Source organism: Pan paniscus, chromosome 8 (genome assembly GCF_029289425.2).
Source record: "Pan paniscus chromosome 8, NHGRI_mPanPan1-v2.0_pri, whole genome shotgun sequence".
NCBI lineage: Eukaryota > Metazoa > Chordata > Mammalia > Primates > Hominidae > Pan > Pan paniscus.
Window position 1 is genome coordinate 98689877 of NC_073257.2, and position 17740 is coordinate 98707616.

General features: G+C 55.0%; 1 protein-coding gene across 9 annotated transcripts in view; it reads left to right on the plus strand.

The window, feature by feature from the left end:
• The window catches only part of LDB3 (LIM domain binding 3), a 70180-nt gene that overhangs the window by 27402 nt on the left and 25038 nt on the right, over positions 1–17740 (plus strand). For 3 of the 9 annotated variants that reach the window (XM_034931022.2, XM_034931028.2, XM_034931026.3), the window contains 2 exons: positions 12440–12628; positions 15815–15960. In XM_034931022.2, coding sequence (XP_034786913.1) covers positions 12440–12628; positions 15815–15960 — 335 coding nt within the window. Of the gene's footprint in view, positions 1–5189; positions 5975–12439; positions 12629–15814; positions 15961–17740 lie in introns of those variants that run through there. The other 6 variants (XM_034931035.3, XM_034931031.3, XM_034931033.3 and 3 more) reach the window with 2 other exon arrangements.

The window sequence follows — 17740 nt, forward strand, 5'->3', positions numbered from 1 at the left end:
GCTGAGCTTGTGCCTCATTAACCAGATGTCATTAGAACAGGAAAGAGTACTGTGGAAGTGCATTGCAGCAAACTTTTGTCTTTTCTTTCCCCTGGAATATTTGCAGGCTCTGCAAAGCTATTGAGTGAGGAGAGCACAAAGGCAGTGTTGAAGGTGGTCCCCAGGCCTCATCCTTGGCCTTCCCCTTCCCTCCTTCAAGGAGCATCTCTTGAAGTTTGTTCTGCCTGGTCTTGAGGGTAATTGAAGGGTGGGAGAGTAGTCCTTTCACCAGCGGCCTAACCCCATGAAAGTTTGGTTCAGCCTCAGCAAAAGGCAGCTTTCGGAGCCTCTCCCCCAGCTACGGCAGGGTTTCATGCTAGGGAAATCTGGGAAGAGGGCCTGGGAAGTGGCTCCAGTTGGCTTCCTCCCGCAGTCCCAGGCAACTTCCCTCACCCCATCAGCACCTCTCTCTGGGGTCTCAGGCCCTGCAGTGGAGGCTCTGAAGCACCCAGCCAGCCTCTGCCCAGGTCTGAAGGGGCTCCTCTCCCTTCTTCTGACTTTAATTTCTGGAGAGTTGTCCTCGTGGGCAGAGCCACCCATGTCACTGAATCCCAAGCAGTGATCCCATGGACCCAGAGGCAGGTGCAGTGGGTGTAGCAGTTCTAATCTGTCTGTGATTGAAGCCTAAAGCAGTGTCTGTGATCACTGGTCATGACTGGGGCCCCAGGCTCACCTACATCACTATCTGAGCAGAAGGGAACATGCCTTGTCCCACCCTGGTCCAGGCTGGTCAGGGGTCTTGCTCCTCAGAGGCCTGAGCCACACTTCTATCTGTCCCCACTCCCAAGTTCAAAGCTGCACCCCTAGACTCTCCTGGCCCATCTTGTTGGCTGAGAGCAGCCACCTTCTCTTTCTCCTCCCAAATCCCAGCGGGGATTCTCAGGGTCTCTCTTGAAGGCTGAGTTTCCCCAGGAAGGCTTCCCTGTAAAATGCTTCCAAGTGTCTCACTCCAGCAGAGCCTGGGTTTGCCAAGCCTGTGCATGGTGACACCTACACAGTCTTATGCCCATGCAAAGGTGCTTTCTCCTTCCCGGTGCTGTATGGTGAGAAAGTTAGCGGGAATGTTGAGTGAGTAGTGTCAGGCATTCTGCACCAGGCAGGGGCTCTGGGACCTCGAGGTCAAGTGTGAATCTACATGTCAAGAAGACTTTGCAAACTTTCCCTTCACCTCCATCACTGCTCTGCCTCCAAGGTCCACCCCCAGAGTCCCAGGGCAGCTCACAGCCCTCTTCTCCTCTCGGGTCCTGGCTCCTGATGGTATCTCTGTGTCTGGTAGCACGTAGCTTCCATCTGAGGCTCCAGTGCCAACCTGCTGGCTAGCCCAAGACAGAGTCTAATTTCCAGGGACTCTTTACAGGTGAGGTGGGGGAGGCCTGAACAGCCCAGGCATCAGCTATGAACTTCCCACCCTGGAAGGACCAGGCACCTTAGGAAACTGTCCAGGTTGGCTTGAACATCAGCCTTCTGTCTACTTCCACATGGGAACTACTCTAGTAGGTATAGGTGACGCTGTGGCTCCCCAGTTTCCATCGGAGGTAGCTGAAATAGTGCCTCCATCCCACAAACTGAGCCTCTAATCTCAGAGTCATCGCCACAGCTTCCTTCTGACTTTGGAAAGGCATTCCAGGGCTCTGATCACCCAAAAGGTCAGATCCACATTGGGCAGCCACATTGGGGATAGGGGTGGGGACAAGGCAGGGCTTGGATCTGCGAGGCATCTGGATCCCACTGCTGGGGGGAACTATCCAGGATGTAGCCCAGCATGTAACCCAGACATGCCCCTGATCCCTTACAAGTGCAGCCTCTGTGTTTCCCTGATGCCTGCCTGGGTAAAGAGCTCTGCATCTCCCCATCTTTCCAAGCGTTAGGAACAAAGCTGATCTTAGTGAAGAGTCCCTAGAGGAGCTGAAGGTGCATCACATAGCCCTTTCCATCCCAGATCATGTAAAAATCCTTCCATGCCTGTTTTCTATCATGCAGCCATTAAGCTTCTTCCAATAAAATGCCAGGGCTCACTGGCTCCCCCTCTTCCCTCCTGCAGCCTCTCAGATGCCCCCTTCCCTCCCTCTGCTGCGCAGTCTCTCAGTTTTGCCCCCCCTGCAGCCACCTCGCTTACACGCCGCACAGCATAGGGCCCTCCTGACAATGGGTGCCCCCGCCAATGGGCCCCTTGTAAGAAAGCAATGAAAAAATTACCTCTCTTTTTTGGATTTTGAGTCCCTGGTGTTCTGCCACCCTAGCGAGTTTGAAAACCACAACTGGAGCACCAGGGATGTTGCCCCAGGTGCCGCTGCCTGAGCAGCCCCTGGGGTGTCGTCTTTCTTGCTCTTGCTCTCCTGTCTCTTTTCCTCTCTCCTGTGCCTTCCTCTCCTGGCTCCTTTCCTTGGCTAGCTGAGGATTTTTAAACAGCTTCAAGTAGAGCATGCTCACTAGATTGGACTCTCCAGGACTGTCCCTGTCCCTGTCACTAAGCACTAATGACAAACTATCACCCAGCCTCCACAGGCCTTGCTAGGACTTGACGATTTACAGGCAAACTGCCTGTGTCTGATCTTGTGCCCCTGTGTCCTGGGTAGTGTCTACGGGATGGTCAGGACTATTTGTAGTGCTGTCAGCAGGACTCAAGGAGCCCCACCACATGGCCTTTGCTCGTGCCATCTCCACCCCTTTACCCCAGCCTCAGATAGGCAGGTATGTGGCAAGGGAAGAAGACGCTGGCACTTAGATTGTGATTCTGCCCCTGAGTTTCTGTGTGGCTTTAGGTCATTCATGTGACCTCTCTGGGCTTCAGCTTCCTCTTAGTATAAGGAAAGTTCAGACTAGACTGGTGGTTTTCAAATATGTTATATGTTAGCAGTGGGTCCCTTTTGGCAAACAGTCTTAGACAGAGACCCAGTATGCAGGATTCAAGGGGTAGAGAGAGACAGAGACTGCCAGGTAAAGCAGGTGCAGAACCGAGGACCTCTGTGAGTGTGGGGACATGGGGGCCAGCCCCGATGACTGTTACTGTGCAGAAATAGAAGGCCAGCACTGCCACATCTTCTTTTCAAAGACTTAAAGTTGCTCTTCCTGATTTTTATATGCTAGCAATTCACTTTTTTTTTTTTTTTTTTTTTTTTTTTTTGAGACAGAGTCTTGCTCTGTCTCCAAGGCTGGAGTGCAGTGGCGCGATCTCGGCTTACTGCAACCTCCACCACCCAGGCTCAAGCAATTCTCCTGCCTCAGCCTCCTGAGTAGCTGGGATTACAGGCATGTGACACCACGCCCGGCTAATTTTGTATTGTTAGTAGAGATGGGGTTTCACCATATTGGCCAGGCTGCTCTTGAACTCCTGACCTCAAGTGATCCACCAGCCTCGGTCTCCCAAAGTCCTGGGATTACAGGCATGAGCCGCCATGCCCAGCCAACTTCTTTTTTTTCTTTTTCTTTCTTTTTTTTTTTTTTTGAGACGGAGTCTCACTCTGTCGCCCAGGCTGGAGTACAGTGGTGCAATCTTAAGTTCACTGCAACCTCCGCCTCCCAGGTTCAAGCGATTCTCCTGCCTCAGCCTCCCGAGTAGCTAGGACTACAAGCGCATGCCATCACACCTGGCTAACTTTTGTATTTTTAGCAGAGATGGGGTTTCACCATATTGGCCAGGCTAGTCTCAAACTCCTGACCTCGTGATCTGCCCGCCTCAGTCTCCCAAAGTTCTGGGATTACAGGCATGAGCCACCACGCCCAGCCAACTTCTTAATTAAACTTTTTATTTTGAGATAATTGCAAATTCAGTGCAGTTATAAGAAATAATAGAGATCCCTAGTTCCCTTTACCCAGCTTCTCCCAGTGGTAGCATCTTGCAAAATGAAAGCACAATATCACAATGAGGATACTGACACTGATACAGGCAAAACACAGAACTTCCCTTCACCCAGGATGCCCCATGCCGCCTTTTTATAGCCATACCCACTCCCCTCCAGCACCCACCCACCTCCTTAACCTCTGGCAACCACTAATCTGTGATCTGTCCTCCATTTCTATAATTTTGTCGTTTTCAAGAATGTTATATAAATGGAATCATACAGCATGGTACCATTTAAGATTGGCCATTTTTTAATCAGCATAATTCCTGGGGGTCACCCAAGTGGTTGAGTGTCTCAATAGTTCATCTATTCCCTTTTATTGCTAAGAAGCATCTCATAGTATGGACTCAGAAATTAATCTTTAAATTGAGTTGGAAGTACCGTACAGGTTAAACATACTGTGTTTGTGGCTGGATGGGGCCCTTTGGCCACCAGTGGGCACCTCTGGTCTGGAGGATGTGATCGGCCCTTCCAGCCTGGAAGGCCTGGATTCTGACGCCTGTGGCACTGGCCTTTCTCAGGTGCTCTCTTCCTCCATTCATTCCCACGTTTCTGGCTGCTGCTTGCCTGCTCTGTACTGTGCCCTCAGCTGAGCAGGTGTGGCTTGAGCCCCAAGAGGCCCCACTGGTGGGAAGTGGCCAGAAGTCCTGGCCCCATATCTGTGACAGTGACCTTGTGAGTATGTGTGGGTATGCACGCATGTGCCCAGGCTGTGCTCAGGCCTGGCGAGCAGGGGTGGGCAGGGGCTGTGTGCAAAGTCTTCTCTCTGGGGACAGTGAGGCTTTTCGAGGCCAGGGCAGCACAGGGAGGGGGCAGGTCTGCCCACCAAGCCTCATCACGGGGGATAGGTGCTCCTTCTTCTTGATGCCCAGCTAGGGGACAGAAATCATGCGAGGTGCACCTGTCTGTTTGGTTCAATCCTGAGAGCTCACAGCCAAAGCAGCCCTGCCCAGCCCTCACTACATGGACCAGGGAGGCCCTCTTTGCTCAGTCTGCCCTCAGGGCCATTAGCCAGGTCCCTTCTCCACAGCCCCCAACTCACTCAAGGCAGGGACTTCAGTCCCTCCATCCTGGTCCCCAAGACTCTGGGTCTTCCCCTAACCCAGGCCTGACCTGGGTTACAATGTACCCCATGGATTGCATAGCTTCTCCAAGCCCATTCCCTCCCTCCCATGCCCTCTGCCCCACCTGTTAGACAGGGGAATGGTGAACACATTCCCTAACCCCTTTCATTCTCCCTCTCTTCTCTCTCTTTCTGTCTCTGTCTCTGTTTCTCTCTCTCTGTCTCTCTCTCTCTCTGTGCCACAGGGAAAGGTTTGAAACGGAACGTAACAGCCCACGTTTTGCCAAATTGCGCAACTGGCACCATGGCCTTTCAGCCCAAATCCTTAATGTTAAAAGCTAAAAGGCTGCCTGGAATCCCCCCACCCCAACAGGCTGGACTCCCTCCCTCCTTACCCCCACACAGATCTGGCATGTGAGCCCCACGGTGATGCTTGACAATGTATAACTGTGCTGGGGGCACCTCTGATGGCCAACCGCAGCATTTCTGTCCTCTGCCCACCCCAGAGCTGATGCTGGGGCCCAGCCCCCTGCAGCTCTGTACCCACCAAACCTCCCCAGGGCAACCCTCGCCACCCCCCAAATAGCCCGTAGCCCAATCCCCTGCCCTCTGCACAGGGCCTTAGCTGTAGACCAGAGAGGGCAGGAGGGGTTTGCTGGCATAACACCCCAGAACCAAGGGAAATGGATGGGCCGCTGCTCAGTTTCCCACCATCCTCAGCTCCTGGCCTCATCCCCTCCTAGAATGAGTCACCCGTAGATCAGGGTCTGGGGAAGAGGCTGATCCCTGGCACTGCCCGGCTCCCTCGCTACCCTCTGGAGCTCAGGGCAGCCCGGAATAGGGCTCTTTGAAGAGGAAGTGGAAGCCCCAGGGTAATGAGGCAGAGACCCCTCCTGGCAGTGGTGAGGTGGGGGCATGCACCCTCCTTTCTGTACCGTGTGTGCTGGCTCCATAGTTCTCTCTTCTGTACATATAAGCATGCTTGTTCTGAAATAAAGAAGATTTGAAGTGAACCACACCAAGCCCCAGTCATGCTGTGCCTGTGTGTGTCCCACCCAAGAGGGGCTGTGAGGGCATGATCTGGGACAGAGAGAGGACAGGCACCATCAGAAGAGGGGCAGGAGCTGTGTCCACCGGCCCCAGGACACAGCGCAGCTCTGGTCCTGCTGCTCTCCTGCCCCACAGGTTCCAAGCCCAGCTGCAACCCAGGGCGGGAGGATGGCTGGTGGGAATCTGTGCTGAGGCCCATTGGGCAACCTTAGTCACCCACAGGACAGTGCGTATGGGAATACTCGAATGCCCCCTGCCTCTCCTTCCACACCCTGCTGCAACCAGCAGACTGAGCCATTGTCCTGCCCCACCCCATCAGAAGGCACCCCGCAAGCTGTTCTCACAGGAAGGAGCTACTTATGCTCGATCCTGGTCCAGAGGCGAGAGAAGGGCTCCAGTGGGCACACCTGGGCTGAGAAGCAGTTCACAAGGGAACTCAGGGGGCCAGGGCTGGGGCTCAGGGGAAAAGAGATGGAAGGCAGCCCTGGCAGATTCTTGCTCAAGTGGCAGGAGGCAAGAGGGCTGGGAAGGCTTCCACCTGGGTCTTGCTCCCAGCTCCCACCCACTTGTGGCCTTGTCCTAGTCCTGGGCATTTAGGAAGGGCTAGGAAGGGCAGCAGCAGCCAAAAAGATCCCAGCCAGGCCTCAGGCTCATGTCCTGCTGAGCTGTGAGCCACTAGCTAGCACCCCATTCACCTGACCCAGGCCTGACCACTTAGAAAGTACCCCATGATGGCAAAGCTTCTCCAGGCCAATTCCATGTCCCTGATTGTGTGAAATCATAGGCTGAGGACATGAGAGCGGTGGCACTTACATTAGAAGCAGATGCTGAGGCCCAGCCCTCAAGGCTGTCCTGCCTTTTCTGTGGCTGGGCTGGCCAGAGCTCTGCGCCCATTCCTGCTGCCTGGGCAGAGGCTTTCCCTCTGCCTCCAGGAACCTTCGCAATCCCACCAGGAAGCGTTGGTGTTTGAGGCCGCTCTCTCCTGCCCATCCACCCTGAGATGCTCCCTAAAGCCCCCTGCCAACCTATTCTGGCCTCCCACCCCATCCTGCCTCCAGCAGTCTGATGCCCGGGCCAGGCAGTCTTCATCCCGCTGCCTTCATCTAGGCCTCCTGGAGCACACTCATATTTGGCTGATGTTTTACAGAGGACTTGCAAGGCCCAAGGGTGAGTTGGGGGCAGGGGTCTGCCAGATAGAGAGAGGTCCTGGGCAATGGGTATCCTGAGGCTGGCAAAGCCTCAGCCAACCACTAAGAGTTGGTGGGCTCTTGGACCCCTGCTCCCAGACCCCAGCCTGTCGGAGCTCTCTTGGAGCCACCTAGTTGAAGCCCTGCCTTCCCACCTACCCCAGACCCCTTCATGTAGTACCCTGGGGGGCCCCAGGCTGGGTTCCATGTAAACCCCTCGGTATAAGCAGGAGAGATGTCCTCATTCAGCATCCGGTGTCTGTGGGCATTTGTGAAGGTGCCTGACTACTATGGGTGCTAAAGGAATCGGAAAGGGCCGATGCGGCTGTGTTCCCAATGCAAGGTTGATCATGTATGGTCCAGAGACAGGGAGCATCCCTCCAAGTGGTGGATCAAAGAAGGCTTCCTGGAAGAAGAGGTCAGTGTATTTTATCATCAGGAATGGTTAGAATTTGGGTGGAGGCAGATACAAAAGGCTGGACAGATACTCTAAGCAGAACAAGCAGAGGTGCTGATGAGAAGTGGTGTCCCAGAACCCCAAGTTAATCATTTTAGTTGGAATAGAGAGAGTGCAGAGGATGTCATGGTTAGTAGTGGTCTGCATCTAGACTCCCAGGCTATGGGATTTTGAATGCATTCTGAAGGAAAGTGGAACTAGCAAAGGCTGTAGGGCGCCTTTCACACTATAGCTGATGAGGTGTTCTTCACCTAGACCACAATGGCAATGTGGGCCCTGGAGTTGCATGGAGCATTCCTGGGGCAAAGTGATGCAGCTCAGGGTTCCCCTGAGCCATAGTCACCAGGCAGCAAGGTGGAACATAGACCAGGTGGGTGGCAGCATGAATAATTTCAAGACCAACCACCTGACTGGCATTCTATCATCACCCAATCAACAGAGATTTTCATGCTCTACCATCTTAACTAACACAAGTAGCATCATCACCCCCATAGTGGCAACCACCCCTTCAGCACTGTCAATACCAATCACAAGGCCCCCACCATCACCAACAGTTCTGACCAAGCCCAGTGGCAACAACCCCAAGACCCAGCATCACCACCACCATTCCCATCCTTTCCAGACATAATATCATAGTTATCAATAACAGCATCAACCAAACCCCACCATTCCCACCACCAAGGGCCACCATGGAAGAGCAGGGGCACACAGTCAACATGCTCCACCTTGATGCTGACCAGACTGAGGGAAGAGATAAGCTGAAAAGGGGACGATGGTCAGGCTGTGTTTCTCCTGGCCACGCCAACCCCCCATGGAGCCATGAGCATTTGGGCCTAGTTTGGTTTGATTTGGTTTTTGCTTAGATGTTTAAACTGAATTATGACTAAGGCAGGAGGCAACTGTAGACCTTAGATCAGGATGGGGTGATCTCACCAGCACTGTCCTTAGGAATGAAGCCAGGGCCAAGTAAGTTCTCCACAGTGCTTGCTCTATGATGCCCCCTTCAGAATGCTTCAGAGGGTTTGTGGAACTTCAGGCAGGAACTGACCTGGAATAAGAGCCCAAGATCCTTCAAGATACCCTTTGATGCCTCCTCTGCCTTCCCTAGCCCTGGCTTCTTGGTGTCTTTAGACAGTGTGCTAGAGAGGATGCTACTCAGCAAGAACCCCAAGCAGCAGGCTCCCTTACATGCATACCCAGGTATACCTGGTGGTGATCATCGTCCTGGTGCTGTGGTCAATGATGAATTTTCCTAGGGCCCACATCCAGCTCCAACTTCATGCCCTGGAATCCAGGGTTCATTTGGAGCTCTGGCTGCGGAGAGCAGCAGGTAAGCTGGCCTAACAGTGAATTGGAGCCAAGGAGACAGGCAAAGCCAACCTCCTATTCATCCTACAGAATACTGTCCCCAGCCTGGACACTGTCATTGTCCTTGTCCTGTGCAGTGTCCTCATTTCCCAGCAGCCTACTGGAAGTGTGGTGTAGGGCCATGGAGAGCAGATCAAGGAGATCAGTGTTCTGTGTCACCCTGAGCCGTCCCAGGCCATACCTGCCCACACTGAGAGGAGGGTCTGAGCAGCCAGCTCAGTGGCGTGGCTACAGAGACTGCAGCTACTTCTCTGAGGCAGTCACATCACCAGCATGGCTTCCAGAAGCGAGGTTCTTTCATAGGTGGGTTCGTGGAAGGGCCAGGGCCAGGCACGGCTGCAGGCCTGCAAGCTGGGCTGTCCAAGACCGCCTCCCTGAGCATTAAGTCAGGGAAGACCTGGGCAGGATGTAACCACTGCTCTTGCCCATCCCAAAAGCTTCCCACGCAGTTGTGGAGAAGGATGGCACTCTCTCTCCCATGGGGGCAGTCAACCTCAACCTTGCCACTTCTCCAGCTCCATTCTTCCGTGACCCTGTCACAATATTTCATGCCCTTTTTACCATACACCTCACCAGATGGAGGAAAGTAATTCAGTAATGCTTTTGCAAATAGCTGAGGGCCCGCTTGCATTCCTATCTAGGGCAGACCCCTTTAGTGTCAGCTACTCCAAGTGTGGCCTACAGACCAGCAGCATCAGCATCACCTGGAAGCCTGTTAGAAAAGTGGACTCTTGGCCGGGTGCAGTGGCTCACGCCTGTAATCCCAGCACTTTGGGAGGCCAAAGCAGGTGGATCACCTGAGGTCAGGAGTTCGAGACCAGTCTGGCCAACATGGTGAAACCCCAACTCTACTAAAAATAGAAAAATTAGCCAGGCATGGTGGCTCATGCCTGTAATGACAACTACTCGGGAGGCTGGGACAGGAAAATTGTATGAACCTGGGAGGTAGAGGTTGCAGTGAGCCAAGATCGCGACATTGCACTCCAGCCTGAGCAACAGAGCGGGACTCCGTCTCAATTTAAAAAAGAGAAAAAAGAAAGAAAGAAAGAAAGAAATGTGGACGCTCAGTTCTGCCCCAGACCTACTCAACTAGGATCAACTTCATTTTAACAGGATCCCCAGGGGCTTCAAGCACACATGGAAGTTTGCAAAGTGTTATAGTGGTGAGGCCCCAAGCCCTTTTTTGCCATTTTGCAGCTTTGTGATGTTTTACTAGAGACACAATCTTTCTGGACCTCAGATTTCTCATCTACAAAATGAGGGTCACAATCCCAATGGCTCAGGGAGGTTTAAATGATAAAATTGAGTAATAGGGTAATTTCTTTTTTTTTTTTTTAAGATGGAATTTCGCTCTTGTTGCCCAGGCTGGAGTGCAATGGCATGCATGATCTCGGCTCACCGCAACCTCTGCCTCCCGGGTTCAAGGGTTCAGCCCCCCGAGTAGCTGGGATTACAGGCATGCGCCACCACGCCCAGCTAAATTTTTTTTTTTTTTTTTTGAGACGGAGTCTCGTTCTGTCGCCCAGGCTGGAGGGAATTGGCGTGATCTCGGCTCACTGCAAGCTCCACCTCCTGGGTTCACGCCATTCTCCCGCCTCAGCCCCCAAGTAGCTGGGACTACAGGCACCCACCACCACGCCTGGCTGATTTTGTTTTTGTATTTTTAGTAGAGATGAGGTTTCACTGTGTTAGCCAGGATGGTCTCGATCTCCTGACCTCGTGATCCGCCCACCTCGGCTTCCCAAAATGCTGGGATTACAGGCGTGAGTCACTGTGCCCGGCCTAATTTTGTTTCTTAGTAGAGACAGGGTTTCTCCACGTTGGTCAGGCTGGTCTCGAACTCCCGACCTCAGGTGATCCACCTGCCTCAGTCTCCCAAAGTGCTGGGATTATAAGCATAAGCCACCACGCCCGGCTAGGGTAATTTCTTTTACTGTGGTAAGCACTTAGTAATGGAAAGTATTGTTATTCTAATTATTTCCAATAAGAATAGTGCCTTTTATTGGGGAAAGAGTCTACTTGGCTGATCACAACAAGAGGTTTATTTCTTCCTCCATGAGGTACCAGTTAAGGATTCAAATCACAACATCCCTCAATCAGATCCTGCTATTCTTACTGATAAGTTGTAGGACCTTGAGCAACTGAATTCTCTTTGTTACCATTTCCTCATCTATTAAATAAGAGTCCATGATACCAACATCAGAGGGCTGCTGTGAGGAAGTAAAGACATCATTCCTGGCACATAGCATGAGGTCAATAAACAAACTGCATAGTGTAGGGGGGAGTCATTCCCACTTGCAGAAGCTGCATTTATCCAGTTGCTGTTATTGCAAAAACAAATCAAAGAGTAAAGAATGTGCATTTCTTTGCTTTCCTATAATTTAATTTTTATTCTCTGCCCACCCCATTTTACAGTTAGCAACCCAGCTCTGACTGCTCTTGTCTTCCTAGAGTGGTTCTAGGGAAGAGGTGCTTACAGAATGCCAAGGCACTCAGGGTGGGGGTGTGGGGGCACGCCTGGTCCTCTGTCAGGTTCTGCCTGCACTGGCATTTGCTGAGACATCCCCAACCCATCTGGTCCACACTGGCAGTGTGGTCGCCTTTCTCTTTCCCAGTTACCAGGTCTTTCAGATCTGCAGGTGCTCAGGACCATGTTCTTGTCACTCTTGGGTGCATGGCAAATCCTCTAGGGCACCCAGGCCACACAGAGGCATGGGGATCTTTGGGTTATTTCAGGTCTGCCTGGCCCCTCACCATGGGCATGGGGAACCCTGGGGTCCTGCCGCTTCCTCAGGGTTGACCTTGAAAAGGGGCACAGGGGCTTCTATTCTTGAATCCCCTTGCCACAGTGCCCACTTTTGTCCAGGTAACCTTGCTCTGCCTGGCATGGTAGCTTTCAGCCATCTGTCTTGTTGGTGCCCTGAGTCCTTCCGAGCCCAAAGCCTAGGTTCTCACAACTCCAGAGCCTAAGCCCTTGACACTCAAATATCTTCACTCTGCTTTTTTTGCTGTATCGTTCCTTCCCAAGGTAGCACATGCCCCCTGACTGAATGGGGAAGGGTGAAAACAGGATCAGGGAGGAACCTGGGTGGATAATTCCATCGGCTTTTCTACCACACTGTTTTGCTGAAAAAGAAAAATTAGGAAGTACAGAAAAATTTGAGGGGTGGGGGTGGGAAATTCCTCCAGGATTGAAAAAGTTTTTGATGTTACTGGAACCCTCCTGTGGTCTGAGCCTCTGCTCCTGGGATCCTGGAGGAGCTCCTTCCCTGAGCTGGAAGACACACCCTCTGAGGATCCTACTCTGTTTGCAAGGCAGGTGGCGCTTTCTGCCCAGCCTGCCTCTGCTGCAGCCACCTGCCCCCATGCAGAGGGGCCTCACAGGGTCTCTAGGCTCCCTTGACCTGTTGTCTTTTTGGTCCCGCCTCATCAGCACCCCTATTGAGCATGCGCCAGTGTGCACCAGCCAGGCCACCACCCCGCTGCTGCCCGCTTCTGCCCAGCCACCTGCTGCTGCCTCTCCCAGTGCGGCTTCGCCACCCCTGGCCACAGCTGCTGCCCACACTGCCATCGCCTCCGCCTCCACCACAGCCCCTGCTTCAAGTCCTGCCGACAGCCCAAGGTAACTGGGCCACAGGTGCTGGGCCTGACCCTGGGGAAGGGAGGCAGGAAATGCCCCACTCTGGGTCTACCTGTGGCCAGCTGTGTCCAAGGTAGTTAGGGCCCGCAGGCCTGGAGGAAGCCAAGGCCAGCGCTGCTTGGTGCAGAGTGTGAAGGGGAAACTGAGGGTGAATTACAGGGGTGTGCACCCCTGTGGCGGGGACTGTCACTCTGCCCCCCAGGGACACAAACACCAGTGAGAGAGGTAACAGTGTCTCTCTCTGACACATATACCAGTGAGAGAGGTAACAGTCTCTCTCTCTTTCTCACAGACACATACACACACTCATACACACAAAGTTAGATAACAAAAGGGGACTGTGGGAAAAGTCTTTGTTCCTGGAACTCAAATTAGATAGAATGAAAGTTGTCCCTGTGGGCTGGAGAAATCAAGGAAGGCTCCATGGAGGAGGCAGCATTGGAGCTGGGCAGGGAAGGCAGGTCAGATTTCCTCAGAGAGTTCAGCCATGTTAACGCCAGAGGCACCTGGTATAGTGGGATTTATATCTGCTCCACAGCTTACTGTGTGTAACCTTGAAAAAGTGACTGAAGCTCTCTGAACCTCAGTTTCCTCATCTGTTAAGATGTTTACCTAACACTTATTATATAGAATTATGATAGAAAAAATGTCTGTAAAACACCTAATACATATGAAGGACACAAGTATTGTGAGTTCCTGCATCTGCCCTCCTAGACACCCAGCAAGCAGAGACCAAAGGCCAGGGGAGAAGAGCGGAGGCAGAGAGGCCAGGCTGACAGGTCACTCTGCAGTGGCCATGTGGCGCATCAGGCTGGATGGGGCCAGCTCTCTGTCTGGGCTTCCAAGAGTAGGCCAGTTAGTGTTTGGGGTCAGAGCCCAGGTGTCCCAGGCCTCCCACCCTGGCCCCCACGGTTTGCTGGGGAGGACATGCCTCTTGGATCGGGATGGGTAGGTCCATGGTGCAGCCTGAGGTGGGATTGATGTGAGCAAACCGGCTTGCAGGCCTGTCTGCTGCCCCCATCCCGGGCTTCACATTAACCACATGGTGCCAAGCCCAACCTTTCCCCAGCCCAACTCAAGCCTGAAGGAGGAGCCTGGCCCTCCAGGGATGGTTTCATCCCAGTTTCCTGGAGGGATTTAGGACACTGCTTCCCCTCTTTATACCAGAATCTCTTCATATAAAGGCCTTGCTACCTGCAGAAAGATGAAACTTTGAGGAGGGCAAGAAATGCCTCTGTTTTTGAGTGGGAAGAAGCCTCCCAGTTTGAATGGTGAGGGGCTATAAATGCTGGAGCCCTGCAGGCAGTCTAGCCTCACCCCTGGGGCCCCAACCCTGCTCAAAGGCAGGCACCAGCACCAGGCTTAGGTCTCAGTGTCCTGGGCCTGCCCACGGCTGAGCTCCTGGAACCCTTGGGATGCCCCCCACAGGGGGAGTCCTCCCTTCCTTCCCTTTGCCTTGCCAGGAGAGCTGGGACCTGGGTGGAGCCTGGAGAGGGGCACAGAGGGCTGGCTGCCCAGCGGGGAGTGGGGCTGGAGCAGAAGGGGTCACGGGGTTGCACTCTGAGCAAAGCTACCTCCGCTCCTCACACATGGGCTGGGGTGGAGCGGGAGGTGGGGGAGCCCATGGGAGGCAAATGGACTCCCCAGCCTTTCATGGGAGCATGGCTTCAGAATTTTCAATGGATGCCATAAGCCTCTGCTCCCTTTCCCAGTGCCAGTCCCTGACTCAGGACCTGTAGCTCCTGGGCTGCGGGCAAAGTGTCCTCCACTGATGGAGTCCAGCTAAGACCACTGCACCTTGGCCCGCCCCCATCACTATGGAAGCCCGGCACCCCTTGGACACTGTCTCTTCCTCTTCCATGGAGACCCCTACTCTGCTGGTCTTAGCACAGGAATCTATCCAGAGAAGGGCAGGTGGGCCTGGGGAGGGGGGACAATGGCTTCACTCAGCCAGAAACTCGGCAGCTTGACAGGGCAAGTGTGCACAGCCCCCAGGTCTGGGATGCCGGCTCCCTGAGGCTCATTTTATCTCCACCTTGTCTGGGACAGCCCCTCAGACCTCTCTGGATCCACTCAGAAGCTTGGTGGTGGGTTCTCATGCCAGGGCCAGTCCCTTCTCAGAGCCCCAGAGAGGAAGGCACTCCTCATCCTACAGCTCTGCCCAGCAGGGATCGGCAGGCCCCAGGTCCTTGAGGAACAGACAGAAGGAAGGCAGAAAGCCATGTGGGGGTGGCAGGCAGGGCTCACTTCTCCAGCACCTCTAGCAATAACCCATTTGCCCTGGGTGTGGGCATGTGGTCCCCTTTGAGATCTGAAAGACCAGGGATGTGTTCTGCAAGGTGTTCGTTAGTTTTAAATGAAGAAAAGCATTTTACAAACAAATACAATTGGGGAACACTGATCAGACAAGGCTCAACAGGCCGCTGGATTCCAGGAGTTCTCAGAGCCTTCAGCTCTCTGGGAGGAGAGGCCACGATGCACAGACTCTCCTGAGGGTAATGAACTAGGACGCTTTTTTAAAAATCTCTTTGACCCCATTGTCCCTGGGCCACACATGGGGAAAGGTGACCCTAGGCCCCTTGAAAACTAACCCAGTTGGAGGAGGGCAACAGGAACTCTGTGCAGAAGAGGTGTGTGTTGGGGGAGAGGGGAGTGCCTTGGGCAGCAGGCGGGGGCAGTCTCCTGACTTCCCCTGAGCTCTCACTGGAGCATCTGTGCCCAGAAACCTGAGACTTTGCTGTTCCTTCCAGCAACAATAGAAAAGGGTAGGCAGAAGAGGCCAGGTGGTCAGGGGCTGAGGTACCCCACAAGGTCGTGGGGGTAGGTAGTTCTGACCAGCGCCATCTCTCTCCTCTCCCCTACCTATGCGCTCTTCCACAGTCCCACCTGGACAGTCTCTCCCCATGAGAGTGAAGGGTCTTCCCGGTGTCCTCCTGGTGGCTTTTCTCCCTCTCTCCAAAGGCGGTGGCACTAGCCACCCAAGGAACATCCTCCTCCCCTCCAAGACCCTCATGGTCCTTCCTTCACAGTTTCTGGCAGTTCCCCAGAAATGTCTCTGTCAGGTGTCCTCACAGAGGCTTCTGAAGACCTGGGAGCCAGCCTGCCTTGACTGCAGGCCCCAGTGGGGGCTGTCCTTCTGGGTGTAACCCCTCCCCCCCTTGGTTCCAGGCCCCAGGCCTCTTCCTACAGCCCCGCAGTGGCCGCCTCTTCAGCACCTGCCACCCACACCAGCTACAGTGAGGGCCCCGCCGCCCCTGCACCCAAGCCCCGGGTTGTCACCACTGCCAGCATCCGGCCTTCTGTCTACCAGCCAGGTAAGAGGCAGAGAAGGAGGGGAGGCTGTCGAAAGCCATGCGCGGGCTCCAGGAGCCTCAAGAGCCAAGAAGTGGCTCTGGGGGCACATCCCCAGAAGAATGGGAAGCAAGGCCTTGCTAATGATGCTCCGCCCTCCGTCCCCTAGCTGTGGGTCAGAATCCTATGGAGCCTGCATCTGGTCTGGGGGAGACAGGTGAGCAAGAAAGCGGTGGATGATTCTAAGGGAGAGCGAAGGAGAACAGAGAAGTCTTCTCCGGACCGGGCATGGTGGCTCACACTTGGAATCCCAGCACTTTGGGAGGTTGGGGCAGGAGGATCGCCTGAGGTCGGGAGTTTGAGACCCGCGGGGCCAACATGGCGAAACCCCATCTCTACTAAAGATTCAAAAATTAGCCGGGCGTGGTGGCACCCACCTGTAATCCCAGCTACTCGGGAGGCTGAGGCAGGAGAATCGCCGGGAGGCCGAGGTTGCAGTGAGCCGAGACTGCACCATTGCACTCCAGCCTGGGCGACAGAATGAGACTCCATCTTCTCTGTGTCATGCCAGTGTGCGAGATTTGGCCGCAGCCATGGGGGTACAGAACAGCACATAAGGAGCCTAGACTCGGGAGCAGGTCCTATCCAGGCGCAGGGAGAAACCCCAGGGAAGTTTTCTCTGCCGCTGGAGCCCAGGGAGATGAGACAGGCACTGAGTCAGGGCAGGCCTTGCTTCGGGGCGCTGGTTCATGAAGCTCGCTCTGACAGCAGGGCTGAGTGTGGGCGGTCGAAGCGGCTTTTGCCCGAGACGGAGGCCGGTGCCACGGCCTGCTCTGCTGTCGAAGGCAAAGTGCCTCATCCATCCAGGCTGCGATGTTCATGGACACTTTGTGTTCTGGGGATGGAATGAAGCACCCAGCACAGCGTCTGTCACACGGGAGGTGCCCTTCTCTGTCCCTACAGAGAAGGGGCAAGGATAGACGGTTCTGAGGTGAAAACTCCGCAGGGCGAGGTGGCATTTTGCAGTAGTGAAAAGCCTTAGATGGAGCAGTGGGAAGAGGCTGCCCCGGCAGAGACTGGGAACACAGGGAGGGGAGGCTGGAGAGGAGTTGGAGGAGAAGCGGCGGGTGGAGGCGAGGCCTTGCCGGGGCACAAGGAGGACATTTCCGTCTCTTCCTGGGGAGGCGCTTCTGGCACTTTCCGGGGCGGCCGCCGGCTGTCTTCGCCCAGCCCGCCAGGCGGCGTCAGGGCTCCGGGGGCGCGCGGCCAGCCCGCCCTGCGTCTCCTTCCTCCTCCTTCCCGGGCTGGGGCCCAGGCGAACGAGACCGGCCGGAGCCGCGGGCCCCCGCGCCGTTCCCAGGCCGCGCAGACATTAACTCATTCCTGCCTAGGGGGAAAGAGGCGGCCGGGCGGGCGCGCGCTGGAGCCGGCCTGCCTCCACCTCCCTCTCCGGGAGGCCCGGCTGCCAAGCGGAGTCCGGGGGCGGCTGGCAGGCGGCCCCGTATGAAGTGGGGCGTGTGGTCCCGAGCCCCCCTCCGCTCCCCTTCCCTCCAGGCTCTTCGGATCCGGGCGTCAGAGAGGGCGGGGAGCCCGCGCGGGACCCGGAGCGCCGCGGCCGCAGCCGCAGCTCCCCCCGGGGCCTCCTCCGGGCCGAGGGCGGCGTTCACAGGCCAGATCTTATCGCTGGCGCCCGAGGTGGGCGGCCGCTCCCCGGAATACCTGAGGCCCGGGAGGGGGCGGGCGGCGGTGGCGCGGAGACCCTGCGCGCGGGCCGGGGACGGCCACGTTGGCCCGCGGGCCTGG